This window comes from Sipha flava, unplaced genomic scaffold, assembly GCF_003268045.1.
Source record: "Sipha flava isolate LNK unplaced genomic scaffold, YSA_version1 115_pilon_pilon, whole genome shotgun sequence".
Lineage (NCBI taxonomy): Eukaryota > Metazoa > Arthropoda > Insecta > Hemiptera > Aphididae > Sipha > Sipha flava.
The window spans coordinates 114,014-139,090 of NW_020271739.1; the positions used below are offsets into that span (position 1 = coordinate 114,014).

Genomic DNA, 25,077 nt, shown 5'->3' on the forward strand with positions numbered 1-25,077 from the left:
CTACGAATCTTATAAGTTGTATAAAGGTTGCTTTAATAACTCAAAATTATCATTCCATTTAATGATAATTTAAAACATTAAAAATATATAATTTTTTTTTTTTTTTTTTGAATAAATATGCTAGTTTCAAAATGCTATTTATTGATATTTAAAGCACTTATTAAATAGAATGGTAATTTCGAATGATTAACATTTATATAACTAGTATAAATAAGGCACTATAATAGTATATATAGTGTCTTAGTATAATTATTACATAAAATAAATCTTAAATTCTAGTCTATTAGTTAATACAAAATCTTGAAATGGTTATGTTAATATTCACCAGTACATTCATATTGATGAATGATATTTTGATTAGTTTTTCATTCAAATAACATGATTAAAATATTGCCCTTAATATTAGGTAAATCTTTTATGAATAAAGTTATGAAATAAAATAGTAATAATAAATAGAATAAAATAAAGAAAAATATTTTTTATCCCAAATTATTTTACTTAAAAAGTCGATACGTATATATATATATATATATATATTTAATATTTAATAATGCACATTAATATAAAAATTTTTATAATTCAATGAATTTATCTTAGAATTTTAAAAATGTATATATTAATTAAACCTTAAAAATATACATGTTAAATTAATACTTTTTTTTCTAGTTTTGTACAGTTAAAATAAGTATTTGAATGTAAAACAGAAACATATATTACTTGTGTGACATTTGTCATTATCTTAGGAATCATTTAAATAGTGAAAAAGTACATTAAAATGTACCAGTTCATATTATAAATATAATTTGTGGAATTGATTGCTAATCAACTTCTTAGAAATATGTGTTGATAACTTTTATAATCTCATGTCAATGTTATTAAAATATTTTCCTTTCTGTCTAAACAATGATTTTCAGTGATAATTATTTTTATTTAAACAAATCAATATATTATTTATATACAAACAAATTAAAAAAATTGTATAAATTGTAAATACAATAAAATATCCCAGTTTCAAATAACAATATTTTGACCATAGGCAATTTTATATGACATAAAGAAGCCTAATTCATTGGTTTAGCCTAAGTTTTTTTTAAAATTGATAGCGAGGTCTTTCACAATATGTGTGATTTCTTCTAATTTAGATTTAATATTTTCTTTTTCATCAAAATCTTCAGTTTTTAAAAGCTGTACGACAAGGTCTAAAACAAATTAGAAATCACTATAGGTAATTTGCAATATTAAATAACCTATCATGAATCATACCATAGTAATTTTGTAGAACAGAAAAATCTTGTTCATTTAAATGTTTCTGTAAAAATCCTAGAAGGATCGATACAAATTTACCCGATACTTTAATCATTGTCTGTGTAATTGATTGAAAAAGTATTTGTGTGACAATCAACAGTACTTGTGCAGCATCATTTTCAGTATTTGATAAAGAGTTCAAAAGTATTTGACGGTTATTTTGTAAATGTTCCCTAGAAAATAATAAATTATTATTAATTAAAATGATTATCTTACAAATAATTATACATATACTCGATTCACATTTATAGTAAAATAAAAAGGGAAGTACCTTTCTTTCTTACGATCATGCTTTTTTTGTACTACATCAACAGAAGACAATAATTGATCAACAGCTTCATAAAAATCATCAATCCTTTTAGATGTCAATGATTTCTGTAGTTTTTCAATTGCATCTTCAATTTGTTTATCGTATTGATTAGTCTTGGACTAAAATATATATTCTTGTGCATTAAAATTGTTTATTCTAAAATAATATATAGTAGAATGTACCTCTGAATTATGTTCTTTATTTTGTGCTACATAATACTTAACACTTTCTACTATTTCACCACCAACAGATTTCAATAAAAATGTTGTAAGCTGTATTTGAATGTCAGTATTATCAAATTTCTGAACACCTTTAATATATAGATGAAAATCAGACAAAAGCAATAAGAGTTTGTCTCTAAAATCTTGATGCACTTTACGTCTGTCACCTATTCGATTTGCTATTACTTGATCATACATTTCTTGTGTTCGTCTTAGAGCTTCTTTATTTAAAATTCTAAAATTATATTATAAATATATATATATATTAAAAAATTGAATTGCTCAATGCTTTCATATAATAATAAGTATTACGGATAAAGGTATGAAACAATTTTTTCTGTCAATGAACTTTTATCTTCATAAACGTCTTTAAATGTTTCTTCGATTTTTAAATTATCTCTTATCTCATCAGAAGTAACAATCTCTATTATAAATTGTTCACTAGCAATTGTTTTATTCTCCTGTTCATCGGAGTCAGAATCATGTTGTTTAGATTTTTGTCCATACTTCTTCTTGACTGTCTTTATCTTTGTTTCTCGACCCTAAAATTGATTTTTATGTCACATTTTAAGACAATCAGAACTACTTTTAATCAATACATTTAAATTTAATACATAAATATTTTTAAACATTTAAACAGAAATATTATTTATATTACATAAATATTCATAATTAAATACCTGTGTTCCTCCTCCATGTTTTCCACCAGTTTTTTTCTTGCGTTCCTCTTTGCGACTAAGTTCAGGATTTTTATCTTCTACAAGTTTTTGTTGAATTTTCCAACTTATCAAAGCATTTGCATATTCTCCAGATTTAATAATCTAAACTCAATTAAATTTCAACATTTAAAATTAATTAAAATGTTAACAATTACATTTAGATTATACCCTTTTGACTTTAGCGTCTAATGTATTAATAATACGTTCAGATTGTATTTCTATAAACTTATCAGTCACTAATACAGTATCATCAAAAATTTGGAAACCTTTTGAAATTTTAGTTTTCTTCAATAAATATTCTAAAACCAGCTTTCCATCTTTTGGATCAAAAACTATTGGAAGAAAATCCTAAAAATCATACAATTGTTCTTTAATTTAAATGTTAAAATATCTAAGTGGTAAAAAAAAATGTTCATAATGAACCTAACCATTATATCAATCCAAGTTCCACTAGCAATAGATTCCTCAATAGCAGCAGAAACATCAACCAATATTTTAGATCCAATGGAGCATGTGGATAGTGCAATTAATTCTTTACCAAGTTGCATACGTGATATATAAGAAATAGGATCAGTTATACCAACACTATTCATTGCTTCATAATCTATAAGTTAAAAGAATTTTATTAAATAAAGTAAAAGTTGTTAGAATATATTATATAAAATAGTAATATACCTAAATAATTATTGTTGGAGTAAAAATTCATAACCCAATTGTTTAGAGCTTTGGTATATATATTTGGAACATAAGTACATGCATTTCCAATTCGATCAGTCAATGTACCAGGGATTTGTTTTTCTGCCAACAAACTTTCAAATACACCTGAAATATATTAATTAAGTCTTTTCAATAATCGTTTTTCCATCAAACATTAAATATTAATGAGTCTTAATAAGGTAATCTATATCTTTTCAGATTATATTTTTTAGTTTTTTCATCCAATGTATCTAATGACTAATGATTAATAATATTATCTTTGATGTAATATTATAGATATTAGTTAATTGGATATTTATTTTTAAAATTTAAGAACTATATTTAAATTTGTATTAATATTTAAAACTGATCAGTGCGAAGTTAAATTTATAGACCACCTTCAAAAATTATAGTTAAATTTATAGATTATTATGAAAATTATGATTAATAATGCTTACTGAAAAATTCTTTTTCTTCAATAGAACACTGATTAATTATTGCTGTACATAAAACAGGACGGGTTATAGCTAGAAGTGCTCCTCTGACAATTCTTTTAATAGAATTAAAATAGGAATCTGTATAATACAAGTATGGGTTATTTTTATTTTTGTGCAAATTAAAAGTCAAATTTTGATTTCGTTTTTCAAGCATCTAAATTATATATACATTTTTTATAAATTATTAATTATTATAATATATTCAAGAATAAATTAAAATATTTTAATTATACCGAATCAATAATATTCACAGGTAAATCAAACTGTTGAGATATTTTTAATGAATTTATATGACCATTCTGTTCTAATTTATCAAGGACATCCTCAGCAATTTGATCTAAATAAGTTGATCCAATTAATTGTCCATGAACAATACAATAATCATCATGTTCATCCTTGGTTAATTTTTCACACACACTGGTTGCAACATCTGGATCAACTTTTAAAGCTCTAGCAGCATCTAATATATTTATACGACCTAAAAATTCAATAATTTTACTATTTAATATTTTATTGTAGTACTATGAAAAAAACTGAAAAAAAATTTTTTTTTTAATAATATAAATAATCTAAAACCCCTTTAAATAGATGATTTCACAATAATTAATGGTTTATTAAAAATATTAATTAATCTTATATACCTCCTTGAATATATGCTTCATCTTTTAACTCCTTAGTCAAATGAGTTGGTGTTACATATTCTTTACCATCAGTTGTGAATACAACGTCAAGTAGCTTACTACTGATTAATTTTGCTACTATTTCCACACAGTTCCTTTCCCCTAATCTTAAAAGCAAAACAAATCAATAGTGTGTTTAATATATAAAAAGTACTCTTCTGATTGTAAATAGAAACTACCTTTGTGATGAAGTTGTCAACTGAATGCGTTGGAAGTCGGCAGCCAATAGTTTAACTTCATCCCAATCACTAGACGACATGTTGAATTGTGAAGGACTTAAGTTTTCAGTAACTAGTTATATATAAATAATGTTGTGGTGTTGCGTTAATCAAATTTTATTATCGATCGGTAAATAGCAAAATGTTTAAAATTATAACGTTTTTATAGTTGATATAGCCTTGTAACCAGAGTACTATCGGTCTAGGGTGCCTGGACTTAGGATGCCACGGTAAACATTTACTGCCACGACATTGATAATATTCTTGACTGACAACTTCTTCGGAATGATAAAGTTCGACTGATAATACAATATTCACATTATGCAACAATCCAAAAATCACGATTATATCTATAATCGTGCCATATACCTAATTCTATATATTATATTAGCATAAGGTCTATGAATCGTGCCTAAAATAGAAGATATTATTACAAATCAAAGTGGACACTCTTAGTTTTGGCTGATAATGAGCTAAATGGCTCTTACTGTTAGTATAACACTGCTAATCACTGCTACGTATAAAAAAAATTACTCTGTTTTTACGTTATATACGGTCATACTGTCCAAAAAAATGTTCATATTCTTATCCATCCATATCCGTCTATCTAACAGTATGTTCATGTCTTTATCCATTCATGTTTTATCTCATAGATTAGTATATTTATTATTATTACTATATATATTAGTTTAATCTATTTTGTGGTTGTAGCCGGTGATCAGTGCACATGTTGTACAATTCTACTTAAGTTGTTTAAAAATTTTGTTTTAATTATTACGTTTAAAAATCAAAGTGTCAAAATTATTGTTTTTCCACGAATGTTTAATTTATAGTCTCACATACGGATCATTGAGAACTTAAATATCGAATCAGGTAAATTTTGGAGAATAATTAATTAACTTATTTGTTATATTGCATGTAATTTTAAATTGCACATTACTGCCCTAAACTGCCTAAGGATTTAAATTGAATGACATTTTACAAAAAAAAAAAAAAAAAATTAAATAAAATTTTAATTTATAAAATTTTTTTTTACATTTCTGAAATCAAGTATCAATTTATCATATAGTTTTATTTTATTAAATAGCTTTCACGATGTTAAAATTAACATTAATAAAAATGTCATGACCCATGGTTAATATCCATAGGGCTCATTATTTGTAAAACCTTGATTATGCAAATTATGTGTATCTTATATTAGTAGTTGTCAAATTATTAATCTTGTTGCGTTAATATAACAGTTCAACCAAAGGATATGTATTAGGATATTTCCAATAATAACTCAATTGAAGTTAAACTTTTATTCATTGTTAATATTCTAAGTACAAAACATTTAATTAATTTCAGACAAGTATACTGGCGTGAAGGTGCCTACTAAGATCGGACTGTAACACATTTATATATTGGCCTATTCGGTACTCTCTTTTCCTAAGAACTAGTTTTGGCCATTTGGATATTTTTTAAGTTCTTGTCTTTCTACTTATTGTTTCCCTAAGTTGTTTACCTCGTAAATTCAGAGAATCACGTAACTTGTATTTACGTATTTTGTTATTAGTTTTATTATATCGTTTCCCGGCAATAAATCTCCTATGTGAAAAATGACCAAATTGAGGTTTTGGCATTACTAAATTAAAAAAAAAAAAAATATCTTGAATATGAATAAAACTCCTTTGTGCTATCTTATTTCCATGTTTAAGGAAATATAAATTAAATAATCTCCCTTGTGTAGGGTTAACCATAAACGATTCTGGAATACCTCCAATTCAAATACTTAAATGTTATTATTATTGCTCCTATGTATATGAAGTTTTGTACTTGTTTTATCCTACAATCTTTCAGTTATTGCAACCGTACTACTTGTGCTTATATATATATTATATAAAGAGTTGTTCTGATATTCTTAATACTTTATGTGAAATATGGTCCCCCCATATAATGGTACTTGTAAGGATCTACATTTATGTATGTCCGTAACAATTTATTCAAATTTCATTTTACTAATTTATATTACTTACACCTTGATTATTTTTTACAGTTTTTGAGTAAGGGTTAAGTGGTTATTTTTATTATGTTTATATATAATTAATATAATCAAAACTGGCTTCCTAATTAGGCCAAAATAGGTTTTAGAAAACAATGAGAATCATACATATTAAATTTGGAATTTTGCCTTTCATGCTTATATATCATTAAAAATTATTTTAAAATCTAATAAATGGATAAAATGTATGTATTTCCAGGCTGATTTACTAAAAAAAAGATTTATTAGAAGGCTTTAGAAAAAAAAAAAAAAATTATTATTTTTGTGAATACTTTTATAAGAAAACTTTTGTAAAAGCATTTTATATTATTTCTTTTATATATATTAAAATCAATCATTGATAAATGTATATATATAGTCTCAATATTATTTTTGGAATCATATATTAATATTATTTGTTTTTAAATAGATTGTAAAGAAATATGGCAACAGAATATGATGAAGTTAAAATTAATATACGGAGCTTGTTAACCAGCTCACAAAAACCTCTAAGTATTCAGGAGGTCCAAAAAGATTACTATGAACAAGAGGGAAAGTATATACCTTATAAAAATTTAGGTTTTAATTCAATTATTGAATTACTTCAAAATATGAATGATGTACTTGTTGTATGTATAAAGTAAAATTTGATTATTTTTAATATTTATTATTTAAAATTTTCTTCTTTATTTAATGTAGTGAACGAGATTTAATTTATTTATGTGTTATTTTTAAATTTTTAGGTACCTCCAAATCCAAATTCAAATTCTATGTTATCTCTTGTTGTAGATGAAAAAACTAATCATTTAAGAATGCTTATTGATAAACAAAAATCAAATTTTAAAAAAAAAAAAGGAAAATCAAACCTAAATAGACCTTATGAAAATGCATGTGGAAATAATTCATTTGGTGGTGTTATGAAGTATGCACATAAAAGTGAAAATGATTTGCATAAAAAACAATTTAATTCTTTCAATAATTTTAGAAATAATAATTATAAGAGGAATAAGTTTCAAAATACTAAGAGTTACAATTATAGATCTTCTTCACTATCTCCAAAAAATAGTCAAAGAAACTGTGTATCTTTGTCAAACAGTAGTATAAGTTCCAATTTAGATAGAAATTACTCTAGCCAAAATGGATTTAGCAGTATTGGTTATGTAACAGATAAATTACGATGCGATTTAGAAAGATACATATCTGAAAATGGAATGGTAACTGTTTGTATTGAATTACATTGATTTATGCTTGCTTTATAGTAGTGGTTTTCAAACAATATATTTAGGGCACTGAAAGTTCATTCCAGGCCTTTGAAAACATAAAAATAAAATTATATACAATTTATTATAATTATTTTTTGTATTATATAATTTGATCAACTAATTAACCTCCAATTATATATTCCTAGTCGGTTTCTTATATCATGTAAATGCAATTAATATTTTACTCACGGTTTTCCGAAATGTATTTCTGTTATTATCATATCTTTAATAGACTATATTTATTGCCAATTAATATTAAATCTTAATATTATGAATTCCCAAAATATACTATAATAATTGGTATGATACTACTTTGTGATATTCATACAACACTATTGTGATTAAATTAAGTCCACAAAAAGGCACCAATTAAAAAGTATGGAAACCACTGCTATAGAAGAACATCAATATTATATTATTATTTTATTCAATGTCCTATTTTTATACGTATTATTTTATTTAATGTTTTATTAAATTTTTGAATGGATTTTAAAGTTTTTTAGTATTAATTAATTGGAGTGATTTGAAAAATGTGTTTCAGATTATACCATTCAATAAGTTAAAAGAGTTGATAGTAAATCATCCAAACTTTTCATATTTAAAAGCAACATGTATACAAGATGTAATTGATTTAGTTCAAGATTTTCTTAGTATAAATGAAAAAGGAGTTTCGTTGAAACATATTAGTAACACGAAAACTAAAAATAATATCCCCTTAATCTATCAAATTTCAGGTACTTGAACTTACTTAATATTTACCTGAATAGTTGCAGAAACAAAATTACCTGATCTTAAATTTTAGTAGTATTTTAAAATGTATTTAAAAATGCAATTATAATAATATAAATTATAATAAATTCAATACTGATGATGGCATGGTCATCTGTGTTTGATGGTTTTTTAATGTTTTTTATAATTCATTTTTAGAGGCTAGAGTCTGGGTATTATAATTATAGCTGCTGAATTTTAATTTGATCTTACCACAATTTTTAAGTTCATTTCCACTATATCACATAAATTAATATATTTTTAATTTCATATTTTTACATTGAATTTTATGAGTTAAATTAAACTATCAACATTTCTATCAATTTCGTTATAAAAAATATATTTATTTTATTCCTTGGTCTTTGTGATATCACTAAAAATTTTATAAGGCCCTTGCAATTTTAAGTTTGAATACTATTAATGGCTACATTCTTTCTTATAAGTTTGATTTATTTTTAATAACAAGTATTTTTATTATCATTTTTGAAATAGCAATCTGAAATTATACATTACTGTAATGTAAAGTTGTGAATTAAAATTTATGAGACTTTTTCATGATGTTAAATTAATAGTTTAAAATTGTGTATGTTAATAGTATTTTATCAAATTATGAAAAAATGTAAACATATAGTAAAAATCTTATACATATTTAAATTGTATTAATTTACATTAACTTACAGATAAACTTACAAACACAGTAACAAATACATCAAACTCATTTAAAAATTATCAACAAAATAATTTATTATCTAGTTCATTGATTGTAAATAACAGTTCCAATAACAATGATAAAATTGTTAATTCAAAATCATGTGATTATGAGTGTGATGATAAAGTTGTTGTGTCTAATTTGATTGAAAGTTTAAAAAAAAATGAACATGGAGTACAAGATTCTTTCAAAAATAATTTGAAAAATGTTTCTCAAAACAATGAAGTTGCTAATAAAATGTTTGGGTCTGCTGAATTTATAGAAAAATGTGCAGAGCAAAAAATGATTAGAAAACTTCAGGATGAAAATAGTATTTATAATAGAGAAAATTTAATAAAAAATATTGAATTTGTAAAAAGACAAACAGGAATGAGACAAAATCAAAAATCTGAAAGTAGAAATTTAAATGTATCTAGTTCTTCAAATTATGTAAGTATTTTTTAAACATATATTATATTAATTATTAAAACCACATTAGTATGTAGATTTAAGACAATGGATTTATTTATATTTTATAAAATTATAAATCAACTTAAATTATTTTATGATAAAATACAAGTTCATTTAATTATATTCTTACGTATTGGTGTTATCAAATGTTACTTAAATGTTGAACAATGAAAAATTCTTAATGTTGTTTATTCATTTATTCAAAAATAAATATTTTGAATTCTTGTTTGAATAAATATTAAAAGAATACTTTATAACATTAACTTTTTTTAAAAGTTGAATTTGTATCTATTTTACATATTTTCCTATTTAATTTTCTATTTCTAAATAACATAATAAATATAACTATTATTTACATATGTTTTCAATTATTAAACTAAAAACTAAATGTTGCTGTCCAAATGTATAATGCCATATAGTTGATGTTCCTGTTCTGGATATTTACATACTAATAATTTTCTGTTATAAACAAATATTTACTTGAATTTTTATTCCTCAAAATAATTAGATAAAATTAAAATTGAAATGATTGATTAATTATAAATTGTTTATGATTTAATTATTATTAGAAACATTAAGTTTAGGTTATGATATTTTTTGAGAGTATTTACCAATGATTTTTTTTATAGCTATAAATTACTATAAAATATTTTCAGCTGAATAACACAAATTCTTTGGAAAATTTAGAAACATCATTTTCTTATTCTATTCAAAATAAAAATAGTGATGTTAAAAGTGGTAAGTAAAAAATATTTTATTAATTGTACATCAGCGGTTCTTAAGCTTTTGTAGATTACGGACCCTTAATGAAAAATGTTAAGAGGACGTCCACCCTCATATGTTGTCTCTATCTTATGAGCATTTTCAAATATTAATATTTTTCATACTCATAACTCACTTAAAAATTAAAATATCATAAAAAACCAATGAGAGAACGTAGATAATGTTCTTATCTATAAGTTTGATAATAAGTCATTCACTCTGATATCAAAACTAAAAGTACACCATTGAAACTGGTGAACGAAAATTTACCATGTCGCACGTGTGTAAGACGGAGACAACACACGCAGAAGCGATGTCCTCTTAAGAAATTGCTAACTCCCTTACCAATTTTTTTTTCCAATAAATTTTTTTTTTCAAAACATCTTATTATATTAAAACCAAAATTATAATAATTATTTAATTTTATAAATTACATTAGTAGACATAAAAAAATATACATGCTTACAATTAATTTTATTACACTTAATTTTTTAATTAATTTAAATTGAATTATTTTAGTTTTCATTTTTTTTTTTTTAATAATCTTAATATTTAATTTTGATTAACTTAATGCAATACTTGGTGTTATACTTGAGGCACAAGTTTTTGAATATCGTATAAAAATAAGATCTATCTATTAAATAATAAACAAACATATGAAAAAAAAAATAATAATCCAACAATATTGTAATAATGCACTCATGTCACATATTGACATATGTTGTGTTGAGGTTGCCACAGACTCCCGACATGAGTATCACGAACCCTTAGAGGGCTATAGATCATAGGTTATGAACCACTGTTATACATAATAAATATCGAACAGAGTTTTTATAACATTTTTATTTTAAATGAAATAAAAATTATTATAATTTGAATTGTAATTATTATTTACAAATGTAATATTAAGTGTAAAGATTACCATTTTTAGTTAAAATATTAGTTGTTTGTAATTATATTACTATTCTATCTTCTTCTTCTTCTTCTTCTTCTTCTTTTCCTTCTCAGGTTAATTAAATTTTCTCAACTATTTGAGGTCGGCCACCTGTGTCCTGAACCACCACTCGTTTTGATTTTCTACATCCCCCTACATTATTTTCAATTGTATCTAACTATTTCATTTTTGATCTTCCTCTTCCTCTTTTCAGCTTTTCCTTCAGCTTCATTTTCATAACAACTTTTACTGCATTTGTTTCCTCTCATCACATGCCCAAACCATCTCAGTCTATTTACTCTCATATTTTCCACAATAGACGCTTCAAAAATATTACCTCTCACATATTTATTATTCCTTATTCTATATTCTCTTGACACTACTCATCCATCTAAACATTCTCATTTCCACAACACTTATACTTTGTTCTATTCTCTTGTTAACCGCCCAATACTTTGAACCATATAGCATAGTCTCACTACATTTCTGTAAAATTTACCTTTCAGCCTCATAGGAATTTCCTTATCACATAAAATTCCCTGATGCTTTTCTCCATTTTATCTAACTATACTTAATCCTATGTTTTACATTCATGTCAAAACCCCTGTCCTTTTGTACAGGGGTCTTTTGATCCTAATTATTTAAAGTTCTTGACTTCACCTATCATATCACCTCTTATTGTCATTGGTCTCCTCATACTTTCTAATTTTTGGTATCTTCCCCTCAAGTCATATTCTATATACCCTGTTTTATTTCTACTACCTAATACTCAATCCCTTTCCTTCAAGAGCTAATCTCCTCTCATTCAACTTATGATTAACTTCTTCCAGATTTTCTCCTACCAAAACTATTATATAATCAGCAAACATCATTCACTATGGTACCTCGCCCTTTATCATCCATTACCACAGGAGAACAAATAAGGGCTTAAAGTCAACCCATACATTAAAATCTTCTGTTATTCCACACAAAATCTTTACACTAGTTCTTGAACCTTCATACATATCTTGAATCAAATCTATATATATTTTTGGGATACCTTTTCTCATTAATGTTCACTTTAAAACTTCTCTTGGCACTCTATTATATACCTTTTCTAAATCTATAAACACCATGCATATTTTTTCTTCTTTTCCCTAAACTTCTTTACTAGTTGTGTAACACAAAAAAATGGCTCCATTGTTGATTTTCCTGGTATAAAACCAAACTGATTTTTCATTATTGATGTCTCACCTTTTCTCTTCTCTATAGTATTATTTTATTATACTACTATTTTATAAATTTTAAAAATCTTGTTATTTATAATCATACTATATATAATATTTACATTTAATAAATTATGTGTAGGTAATATATTTTTGTTTTTGTATTTCTTTCATATTTTTATTTGAATAATTGTTCATTTATACAAAAAATAATTTTAATTTTAGCTGAGATATCATTGAATAGATATCAGAGTATTCCTAAAGGAGTGCTACTCAACATTGCAAGAATATTTGAAAAATATGATAAAGGTGTGAATATTGAAAATTTTAAATTTATTTATTCTGTAAGTTAATATTATTTTCGTACACTATTTTAATCAAATTAATGTATTTTTTTTTCCGATATATTTATAGAAAATGTACCACACTATATTTGATTCAACTTCTTATGGTTTCTCTTCTACCATAAAAATGTTCATGGTTTTAGATCGATTTATAGACATACGAAATAATGTGTTGTACACAAAACATAAGCTACCATATTCTACTATATACAGAGATATATATTCAACAGATGATAATAATCAATCAACACAAGTAAAGTATATTATTTGTTTATTAATTAAATTTAATACAGTACAGTCATCTTAATTATTATCATTGTAATTCATTAGCTATGTAAATCTGAACATGGTAGTACAAAAACAAAATAATCTTGTGATAATAATTGTGATAATTTTATTTTATATTTTTAATCATCATATAATGAACTATAAAATACTTATACATTAACAGAAACAGGTATTTAGACTAAAAATACATTTTCAAAAATTAACTAATTTAAAAACTATTAATTTTATTTTTTAATTATATCTGGCATTATGTCTGATTATGTTAATGCGTACAACTTGAACATTAAACCAACAATTATTTTGTTATAATTATTTGTATAGTGTTGATAGTAAAATAGTCTACCCAACTTTTTGTAGAGGGTCCTTGACACCTGTTTTATTATTATAGATTTGAGGGTAACATAAGTATAGTTACTATCTTGCTTTCATAAACATACTAGTTTAATTACCCAGCTTCACATGGAACATTCTTGGCTGTAACATAGATTTAATGGATTATTACCTTATATTATTTAAAGCCAAGTTTGGTGTAATGGTTTGTGGTTATAAAACAAATAAAACGAAAGTTGAAATGAATCGGTATATTAGTTTTGTTGATACGCTGAATTACCTCTGAATTATCGTATTTACCGGTTCCAATATATTTTAAAATCTTTTCTTATTACATGTATTGAATATTGGAGAGATCACCATGTCAAATTTTAAGTTGATCAATGAGTGAGTAGTACCTGACATTCGTTGAAAAAATTGTAAGTGTTTAACTCCTTTTGGGTGTTAATGTGGAACCTATGCCTTTTTAAGTATAAATCACCCGAAATAATGGTTGAAATAATAATTTATGTATTGTAATAGGTAAATATTAAATATAGCCATGTCTATCACGCCTTTCTGTACCGTTTACTATATTTAAGCATATACTAATATCCTTACAACGATGTTCAATTTATTTTGGATCATTATTCTTTTTATTTATTAATTTTGTCGAGAAAAGTCTGACAATTCGAGGTTTCAAATAAATGTTATTTATTGAAGTGCATTTGGATTACACAATATTTTTTTGTTTCTTCTTTTGTTGTGAGTACACAAATTAATCAGGTTTTCTGACGCGTGAGCAGGCCACACACAGTTGTCCATGCGAAAAGCATAAATTTTCAAAATTCAGTCCACACACTTGTTTTAATTGTCCTTGTACTTTGTTAATGATCATTGCAAAAGCGAATCGCACTGGAAACTGCAAAAGTTTGAATTCCAATAGGGTTGCCATACGTCCCGGAAAACCGGGTTTGTTACTGGTTTTGGACTTCACGTATCGGTGTCCCGAAAAATGTTTTCGGGACGTCCATATGACCCGGCTTGGATGCTTAGAAGAAATTTAGTATTGTTTAATTTTTAATTTTGACCATTTTATCTCAAAGTACACTTTTAATTGTAATCGATAAACAATATATAATAAAAACATAATTTATTTGTAATTTACTTGTATAAATATATAATATATTTTATTTTACAAAAATTTTTTTAAATATTATATTGGTCCTCTTCAGTGGCGTATACATAACTTTTGTATAGGGGGGAGGATCATTTGCAAACAAATTATTATTTTTTTTTATACGTTTCTAACGCCCTCACACTAAAAACATTATTTTAAAATATTTAAAAAAAGGCCTTGGGGGATCTAACCTCCACATCACCTCTGTATACGTCACTGATCCTCTCAATATATTATTGGTCATATAAAGAGTATATTACTCGATATTGTGTTTATGTTGTCCCGATTTCGCCTTATAAATTTATGGTAACCCTAATTCCAATGTCTTATCTGTTGGAGTCATTGGGAGGCGTGGTAATTGTATATTTTCGCTTTTAAATTTTCCGTTTAAAATGATGGCTTCGATTATGTTGTACATCAACTTTTTTACTGAAAGCCTATCATTATAGCGGGGTGGTGGATTGACGTTTCATAAAAGAATGATGTGAACGTCAATTTTCAGTGTTAGAACGTGCGACGGCATGTCTGATAAATCAAGTGAATTTAAAAATTCAGTTGGATTGTGTAGTACATCTGTTCTTCAATATACAGAAAAAATCTTGTAAATTAATATATTGTTCAGAGATCAAAAATAAGAGGTGAAAGTCGTTTTTGGAGAAGAAAATAGACGGTCTTGGAAGGTGGTCAAATGCTTTCAGTTGTTTTAGCAACAAACAAACAAAAACTGCTTGTTGGGGCCTTATCAGGTCTACTTCCCTTTACTTTTTTTCGTAACAAATGGTAAACTATGTCCTTCTACAAGGTCCAATCTATCTCTGTACCAAATTTCATCAAAATCGGTTCTGTGGTTTCCAGGGGCACAATTTTAATTAAAAAACTGGGGGTGCTGAAGCCCTTCTATCTTTTTCATGTTCCTTAATGGGTATAAACACCCGCAACCTATACAATTCAACAGTTACTAAAATATTTGGTAAATATTTGAATATTTCTAAATTTAATTTGTTCACTTTGATTTTATATTTTTATTGAGTGTATAACGAATTAACTGTCTGTAAACACAAATGTTTCATCATATGATCACTTTTAGATTCTAAGTGAAGCGAAGGATATTATGGTTTTATAATGTTTGTATTTTATTTTTTTAACACTTTCGGATAGAAATACTGGTCTAAAAGTTTTTTCTAGGAACTTTTTAGATTTTAAATTGGCATGTGGTGGTACTTTAGATAAGTAGTTTTTTTAAATCTTAATAGTTTTTCTAGGCGTGAGGAAAAACTATTCTGAAACGGTAAAAATACGCTGTAAATAAGACTTTCCCTTTCAGATTTTAGTTGTTTAGTCATATTCCATTAGTAATGTGGGTAATAACTTGAAACTTTTATTTTATAGCAAAGATATTTTTTTTCGTATTTAATAAAATTTTCAAAAAGCGCTTTCGATTTAAATATAGAACTTTTAAAATACTTAATTATTTGAAATGTTTATGTAATAAAATTTTTATTTTTGGATATTAAGTAAAAATGTAATACCACCTTACTCATATACGAGTACTTACATATTTAACGATACTGAAAAAATGTTAAAAATCGTTAGTCTCAAATTTATTTCATAAGCATTTAAGTAAATTATTATACCTATGATTTTTACGGATTTTACTGTTTTTACATACATTTTTAACATTAAATGTTTATTAAAAAAATTTGTTCTATCTAATTTGTTTTATCTAATCATAATGAAACTTTGAATATAGATAAATATTTGGTTAAAAAAACCATTTCTCTGTCAAACAATAAAATGTTAAATATGTTGATAAAAAAAAGAACCTACATAATATAATAATAATTATACTCGATAATTAAATACCAATATTAAAATATATTTATAAATGGTTGATTTTTATACTGAACCTTTGCTCAGAACCGTTTTGATAAAGAAATGACTTGTCATTTCTTTAAAACTCGGTATATTTACTACTAGGCTTGTCACTCGCCCCGGTACAACAGCCGATCATTCAGTTTATTCCGGTTAATAGAAGCTGAGATAAAATAACATTTAATATTATATTATTTAATAATAAAACATACAAGTTGAGTAATATTGTACATTATAGTATGGTTATATACAATAATAATGTATTTTTGAATTAGTCAATAAATATTTAAATTACAAAATTATATACTTTTATGTTTTCATATCAAAATAAAAAAAGAGTAATTCAATGTGATGGTTTAGGTTTAGGGATTTCAAAATCTGGCAACCCTAACTATTACTATTATCTAGTTTGAGAACCGAAGAGACGAAGGACAAACTTCCACCACCATTATTTAAATAGTAAATTTATATATGTATACAATAAAAACGGTTTTTTTTATACATAATGAATAATGAGTATTTAAATATAAATTAACTTGCATACATTTGGTAGTGCTAAGCACACCCAAGCCTCCCCCCCAAGTTGCGCCTATGGTAGTTTTGGAGTTCATCGGACACAAACCGTCAAACATGTTGAGTAGTTTAGGAAGGTACAAAGAACACATAAACAAACATTAATTTTTATGTAGCTGAATTACCCGTTATCCCCTGGGGGATATTTTATTATTTTAGATTAGAAAACTGGTACAAATCCCTAACCCTAAAATGTTATGTTAAAAAAAGGATAAAATGTTATGAATCGAATATTATTGATTTTATTGATTTAGGTATACAGTTTAATAATTTACATAATTCTTAATCGGTAATTATTAAAATCAAAATATTAAACAAATCAAATATTTCCTAGGTAACCAAAAAATGAAAAATGTTTACATCCAGTCCAAAACGGTTTCGATCCTTAAATATGTAATTTTCAATAAACCTTTTTTAATTACACAGTGAATGAGTATAGGTTCTTAATCTGGGGTCCATGGATCCTTTGGGGATTCATGGGGTGGCTGTGATGTTTGATTCGATTCGCTACTATCTATCTCTGTGAGTCTGGATTTTCTACAATGGTCACAATAAAAACTAAAGCAAGAAATCGAATGGACATTAAGGACGATATATGCATTGCTCTATCCGATACGGTCGCAGATTTCAAGGCAATACTGTAATCAAAACAACAGCAAATGTCTCATTAAAACTTGTTTTTAAATAAAAGAAAAGTGATTATTCACAATAATTTAATATAGTATTAAGTCTTAGATTTATCATTAAAGAATAACTGAAATAAAATTTGTATTTATTTATATTTATATATATATGTATTATTTTTTTTAAGGGAGGGTCCATGGCCCAGAAAAGGTTTAGAATCTATGTATTAGAGGAACTACTATTCCAAATTTCAAGTTCGTACATTGCATATTTTTTGAGTTACAGTGATCAGTGACTAAGTGGTATTTGAATTTTATATATATAGATTATTTGATAGTGTGTGTATACAAGCAAGATATAAGAGACTTGATTATTTGGAGATAAATATATAGGATTACCTTGTATAAATAATACACAATTAAATTTATTAAATTAAATATTGATAAAATTAACAATTTAAAAATTTAAACCCATAGTGAATTAATTAATTAGTACATTAGTGATGATAATTATTTTAAGTTATTGCGATTGTGGTATATATATGTTACGAGCAATGTAGAAAATTGGGTATTTTATAAAATACTCAGGCAATATATAGAATACCCTGAATATCCACATTTCCCATAACATATATATTGTTATTTAAAGCTTTATTTGTAAGCTTATCTTAAAATTATATAAATAACTCTGTTGTATTATGTATATTTATGTAAATTATATAACATTTTTTAATAGTATTATCTTTGTAAATTTTTTTTAAAATAACTTGAATCAATCTGTAGAGACCTCACCCCTATAAATGTGACATAAGATTTATTAATACTTTAATCTTTTTATTAATATAATGTATGTATTTACTATATTATAAATAATTTTGTTGAAAAAGAAGAATGCTGGTGTTTCATTAGTTCAATAATGTTTATCTAATAAAAAAATTTTTGTTTTTGTTTTTAGGATGATATTATTCACAATATTTTATCAAATAATAATCAGAAGATTGTATTACATATAGATCAGCAATTATTTCATAAAGAAGATTCTACATCAATGATTTTAGTTGAAGCATATAATCCAAGTTTATTTTTTTTACGATTAGCTTATAAAGATGTAGAACTTGAGCGTTTAACAAAACAAATGCAGTAAATATTTTTAAAATAATAATATTTATTTAAATATATTCAATTTAAGTAATATATATACAGTGAGTTCAACGATAAAGGTAGCACAAAATATTTCAAACGCATGACTTTGTATGCAATTCAGGTTTTTGGTAATGCATAAATGATATAAAATTACGTTTATTTTTGATAAATCTTAATTTTTAAAAAAAAAAATTCTGCGCATGCGCAACAAAATGATTTTTTTTTTAAATGGCACCCTCTGTTTTTGAGTTCAAATTTGAATTATGTGAATTTTTTCAAGCAACTTTGACCTTTAAAGTTTTACTCTATCTTCAAAATTGACTTATTGAGAATGAGTTAAATTTTCGATTTATAACATTTGTATATATTGTATTTTTCAATAGTCTACTTAGAATTTTATAAATTCATAAGTAATTTTGTATGAATTTTTCTTAAAAATTAAATGTACATAATGAATAATGAGTATTTATATATAAATTAACTTGCATACATTTGGGGGTGCTAAGCACACCCAAGACTCTCCCAAGTTGCACTTATGGTGGTTTTGGAGTTCATCGGATACAAACCGTCGAACATATTGTGTAGTTTAGAAAGGTACAAAGAACACATAATCAAACATTAATTTTTATGTAGCTGAATTACCCATTCTCTGCTAGGGGATATTTTATTATTTTAGATTAGAAAACTGGCCCAAATCCTTTACACAAAAATATTAGGTTGAAAAAAGCATAAAGTGTTATGAATCGAATATTATTGATTTTATTGATTTATACAATTTAATAATTTACATAATTCTTAATCGATGATTATAAAAATCTACATATTAAACAAATCAAATATTTCCTAGGTAACCAAAAAATGAAAAATGTTTACATCTAGTCTAAAACTGTTTCAATCCTTAAATATGCGATTTTCAATAAACCTTTTCTTATTACACAGTGAATGAGTATAGGATTTTAACCGGGGGTCTGTAGACAGTTACTCGGGGGTCCACGGGGTGGCTGTGATAAGTACAAGTAATTTATATTACTTCTACAAAAATTTTAACTCAAATTTCTTGTAAATGGTATAATTTTGGTTAATTAAAACTAATACATAAACCAACAAACTAAACTACTAATACATATTATATTATTTTAATTCAGTTTTAAAACAAAATTTTGATTTTATTGAACAATTAAATTATGTTCAGGTGAGTTTTGATTAAATTTTACAATTCATCGTATAAATGTAAATTACTTGTACATATGATAGTACACTTAATTTTTAAGAAAAATTCTTACAAAATTACTTATGAATTTATAAAACTCTAAGTAGACTATTGAAAAATACGATAAATACAAATTTTATAAATCGAAAATTTAACTCATTCTCAATAAGTCAATTTTGAACTCAAAAATGGAGGGTGCCATTTAAAAAAACATCAATTTGTTGCGCATGCGCAGAATTTTTTTTTTTTAAAAATTAAGATTTATCAAAAATAAATGTAATTTTATGTCTTTTATGCATTACCAAAAACCTGAATTGCACATGAAGTCATGCGTTTGAAATTTTTCGTGTTACCTTTATCGTTGAACTCACTGTATATATTTTAACTTCATAAAAACAAGCCTATTTATTTATCCTTATGATTAAAAGAAATATTATCTACTCATACTTTTTTTGTTCAATTAAATATTAATATTATACTCTTACTATATAGTATTTTTAATTATAATATAAAATTACTGATGATATATTTTATCTAATATTTTTAAATAAAGTGTGTATTATTTAATTTTTGGACTTTAATAAAATTAAATGGACTCAAATATTATATAAAACTTTTTTACTTAAATTGTAATTTAAATCAAAAATATTGTCGTAAAATATCAAATAGTTTCTATATGAAAATCAGCATATTATATTATATTTTAAAACAAATTTATCCTTGAAATATTAATTTAATGGTTTGCTTTAAACTAATTAATGTTAAATATTATTTTACAGCCAAGAAGGCAAAAAAAACAAATAAATCAGTACCTAGTAATATTAAAACTTATATTCATGTATTATCTTGATCATCAATGTTTTTCTAGATATTTTTATACTGAAAGCAAAAGTGATTATTATATTGTTCAACCAGAACACATTGCCCCAGGTTTGATTTATGTTACATCTTATACTTCATATAAAAATTGTAGTCAATGGCATAGAGTTAAAATTTTAAGAGAAGTTGATTCAAAAACTGTTCAGGTTAGTGTTTCATTAATAAATATTGAATTTCATGCTGCATATTTTATAAATAACATTTTTTAGATAATTCATGTAGACTATGGTACTGTGGATAATATACCAAAGACTGAATTGAGATTCTTGAATGATGTATTTGGTAATTTACCATGTCAGGCAATACATTGCTGTTTAACTGGATATAATGAGCTTGAAACAATTACTCCCGAAGTTACAGAAGCCTTTATAAATTGCATTTCTAATACACAATTTGCAGTTCAAGTCGATAACAATTTTATATTGGTTTGTATAATAATATCGTATAAATATTCAGATTTTAGAATAAAATTGTATTTTGTTTAGAATAAACAATGTCAAATATTACATGTGACTTTGACTAAAAAAAGATCAAAAAATTCAAAATTATTGACAAATATTAATAACGAAATGTAAGTATTTTTATCTTATAGATCTTCTATATATACATTATACATATAACTGAAATGAGGTAAAAATTGAATAAAATCTTGATATATAATGTTTATTGAAAGTCAATCTAGAATAAAAATTATATGTATTTTTTTTTATTATTAATGAAACACAAACATTGTTTTATATATATATAGTAACATTTAAAAAATTCTCTAACAGATGGTCAACTCTTTATTGATCATTAATTTTTATAGATTTCATAGATAGTTATTGAAAAAGTACATTAACACCTTCATTAAATGATTCACCTAGCCTTCTGGTGGGTGTGTCTTTGACACATGCAAGTGCATAGTAACATTGACTACTGTCTCCATAAAATTATCTTTCTCAATTATCAAAGGAAAGGATGTAAGGATATAAAACCATTGAGAACAATACCTTTTATGAATCAAATAGAAATTTGCTAACTTACTACACACACACATATATATATATATATATATGTTACGGGCAAAGTGGAAAATTCGGACAATGTATACAATGCCCGGTCACTGTATCAATGCCTGGGCATTGTATACAATGTCCGAGGTAGGTATATTGGGCAATGTAAATTGTGAATTATTTATACAAAATAATTTGCATAATATATTATGTTTTTATTGAAAATCATTAATATTACATTATTATACATAATTAATAATCATCAATATAACATAATATAATACTTCCCTTCTTTTTACACGATTCACAATTATTTAAGTATAACATTATTACATCTCTAGTTATATTTTTGTACTTTTTATTAATCTCATGTTCCATTCTATTTCTACCTCCATGTCCAATTGAAAAATTAACTTCATGTATGATATCATATAACTGAACATTATGCACATAATATTTTATTTCATTACCTTTAAATACATTTAAAATTTAATTAATTAAAAAAAAAAAATTGTAATACTCTTATATAAATAACCATAGAAACGAGTATAATTAAATTAGTACATAATATCATTGATTAGGTATATATTATAAATATTTAATAATATAATAATATAATAATTATTATTACCTGCAGTTACTGGAACAATTAATTTGTTAATTTCAGATATTTTTATTACATCATATTTCTTCAAGAGTTTATAATCATTTGACTTCAATTTTTGGGAACTATTCTTTATATTAATTATATGTTCAATTAATTTGTCGTATTTTAATTTGGTTAAATACACATTATTCTCATTTTTTTCATTTAACACAATATTCAATTTCGCATTAAATTTTTCCATTTTAAATAAAATGTAGAAAATAAATAAATGTTTGTATAAGCACTGCTTAATATAAACTGAGCGACAGTACACTACAACTTAAGTAAAACTGTACGTACCAAAATTATATGAGATAAGATATTTATCGGTTTCGTTATCGGGATATATAGTGGATTCACAAAATGTCATTAGTGTTTAACCAAAGGATAGACGTAACATATACCTATTTATACTTTATAAGGAAAAAAATAATATTTATATATTATATTATGTTATATTGATGATTATTAATTATGTTTAATAATGTAATATAAATAATTTGCAATAAAAACATAATATATTATGCAGATTATTTTACATTGCCCAATATACCTCGGACATTGTATACATTGTCCGAATTTTCCACTTTGCTCGTAACATATATATATATATATATATCAAAATACAACAAAATATTGAATTTAATTATTATCATATAATTTAACGAAATACGATCAAACTTAATTCTGAGAAATATAGTTATATTTTTATTACGAAGATATTTTTCTTGTCATTAGTTAACCAACTGTAATCATTATTGCGACCTAATATTGAAATAAATTATTTTGAAAATCATTTTTTAAAAAGTGATAGATTAAGTAACCTTCTAATCATAATATAATAAGTGTGGTAGCGTGGCCGAGCGGTCTAAGGCGCTGGTTTAAGGCACCAGTCTCTTCGGAGGCGTGGGTTCGAATCCCACCGCTGCCATAAACAAAATTTTTTTTGGTAAAAATAGAAAATTATTCCCGTAAGATTTCTAAGATAGATATTAAATATTGTTAAGTTGGTTTAAAATGAATTACTATAATAATAGCTCAACAGTCAATATATTTATTATTCCTGTTATTCCTGTTCCGTCTATCATCCTTATATCTGCATTGACTCTATCTTACCATCGTTGTCGAGATCTTCCCCTTGGGCGCTTGTCAGCTGGTTTATTTATCAGTACCTCCCGAATTATGATTTCTTCAAAAACTAGTAGAAAACTTAAAAAAATACAAACATTTAAAACGAATATATTTGAAACTTAATACCTAACATGTCTATTCTTGCTCTATTCGAGGCGATTACAAAATTGACTGTAAATTAGAATAGTTAATTTATTAAAAATCCATTAAATATGCATGTTATATGCACTTATGAACAAATATGCAATAACCCTTGAAATATGCAATATAAAATTTGGTGTGATATGAATTATGAACATTTTAAACCTCCATAAACATGCATATACATATTACAAACATGGAAATGCATATAAATCCGGGCTCTAATAATAAGTATAATAATTTAGTAATTATTTTTGTTTAGTACTATAGGACACCTGAAATGTCAATAAGTAAAACATGTCAATTTTCAAAATTGAACGAAGAAGGGTTTGCGGTGAGTTACTCTAGATTTCCCAGGCAAAACGTTAGCTTTTATCCATTACTTTTCTGAAACTGTTAATTTTCTTATTTCTTTTATTTGTTTTTATTTTGCCGTACATGAATTGTAAGAATTGTCACGTTTTAAAAATTAAATTATTTTCATGATGTTTATACTTAGTATTAAAAATAATAACATGTGTCTTAGAATAATAGTTAAAAAAAATTGTTCATAGTACAATAATACAAATTCCACCACAGAAATCTACTGTTGTATTTTTAAATGTTATAATAATAATTGTAAAAGTTGTTGAAAAAAGAAATTTTAAACAAGTTAATTTTTTTTTGCCTATACTAAAAATTGTTAATAATCATACTTGTAAATATATAATTTACGATTAACATAAATCATATGCTCTGAGAAAAGATGTATTGCTTTATATTTTTGTTGTGATAATTTATTACTATTTTAGGATATTCAAATATTCACTACATGGTATTATTATTATTATTATTATTGTGTAATATAATTTTAAAGAAAAATGTCAAAGTTAGACTTGTTAGACATAAGAATTGAGAATAGTTTTTATTGTTCTAAATATTGATTTTATATTTAATAAACAAATTAATTTTTATTATAATTATAATTACGTTTGTTTATACCGTAAC

At 24.7% G+C, this 25,077-nt stretch overlaps 2 protein-coding genes and 1 non-coding gene across 7 annotated transcripts; 2 read left to right on the plus strand and 1 right to left on the minus strand.

Annotated features, from left to right (window-relative positions):
• Window positions 1–979: 979 nt before the first annotated feature.
• On the minus strand, window positions 980–4,711 carry LOC112691896 (E3 UFM1-protein ligase 1 homolog). Its single transcript, XM_025566333.1, has 13 exons — window positions 4,608–4,711; window positions 4,390–4,535; window positions 3,982–4,226; window positions 3,710–3,902; window positions 3,231–3,377; window positions 2,984–3,159; window positions 2,724–2,903; window positions 2,517–2,657; window positions 2,149–2,378; window positions 1,798–2,071; window positions 1,577–1,734; window positions 1,264–1,478; window positions 980–1,199 (listed from the first exon to the last, which is right to left on the minus strand). Exons 1-13 carry the CDS (start codon window positions 4,685–4,687, stop codon window positions 1,075–1,077), a joined length of 2,310 nt encoding a protein of 769 aa, XP_025422118.1. The 5' UTR covers window positions 4,688–4,711; the 3' UTR covers window positions 980–1,074.
• A 331-nt stretch (window positions 4,712–5,042) lies between these two features.
• LOC112691907 (putative uncharacterized protein DDB_G0282133) lies at window positions 5,043–24,622 on the plus strand. Of its 5 annotated transcripts, none has more exons than XM_025566355.1 (15): window positions 5,043–5,135; window positions 5,358–5,519; window positions 7,097–7,295; window positions 7,410–7,588; window positions 7,652–7,880; window positions 8,470–8,662; window positions 9,377–9,834; window positions 10,512–10,593; window positions 12,982–13,100; window positions 13,171–13,353; window positions 18,901–19,085; window positions 21,167–21,323; window positions 21,387–21,602; window positions 21,663–21,748; window positions 24,353–24,622. In XM_025566355.1, exons 3-15 carry the CDS (start codon window positions 7,110–7,112, stop codon window positions 24,378–24,380), a joined length of 2,301 nt encoding a protein of 766 aa, XP_025422140.1. In that variant the 5' UTR covers window positions 5,043–5,135; window positions 5,358–5,519; window positions 7,097–7,109; the 3' UTR covers window positions 24,381–24,622. The 5 variants fall into 5 exon arrangements, with proteins under 5 accessions (XP_025422140.1, XP_025422149.1, XP_025422132.1 ...); XM_025566364.1 differs by lacking the exon at window positions 5,043–5,135 and adding an exon at window positions 5,156–5,259; XM_025566347.1 differs by lacking the exon at window positions 5,043–5,135 and having other exon boundaries at window positions 5,277–5,519.
• On the plus strand, window positions 23,668–23,749 carry Trnal-aag. The gene has a single exon. It is a non-coding gene; the product is annotated as a tRNA-Leu (tRNA).
• Window positions 24,623–25,077: the final 455 nt, after the last annotated feature.

Excerpts from the sequence above, each read along its gene's own strand:
- LOC112691907 (XM_025566355.1), top strand. The coding sequence starts at position 7,110 with ATGGCAACAGAATATGATGAAGTTAAAATTAATATACGGAGCTTGTTA. Across the intron at positions 10,594-12,981 it reads AAATAGTGATGTTAAAAGTG|CTGAGATATCATTGAATAGA; the intron begins GTAAGTAAAAAA and ends TTTTAATTTTAG. Across the intron at positions 13,101-13,170 it reads ATTTTAAATTTATTTATTCT|AAAATGTACCACACTATATT; the intron begins GTAAGTTAATAT and ends ATATATTTATAG.
- LOC112691896 (XM_025566333.1), bottom strand. The coding sequence starts at position 4,687 with ATGTCGTCTAGTGATTGGGATGAAGTTAAACTATTGGCTGCCGACTTC. Across the intron at positions 3,378-3,709 it reads TGAAGAAAAAGAATTTTTCA|GTGTATTTGAAAGTTTGTTG; the intron begins GTAAGCATTATT and ends AATATATTTCAG. Across the intron at positions 3,160-3,230 it reads CTCCAACAATAATTATTTAG|ATTATGAAGCAATGAATAGT; the intron begins GTATATTACTAT and ends TTTAACTTATAG.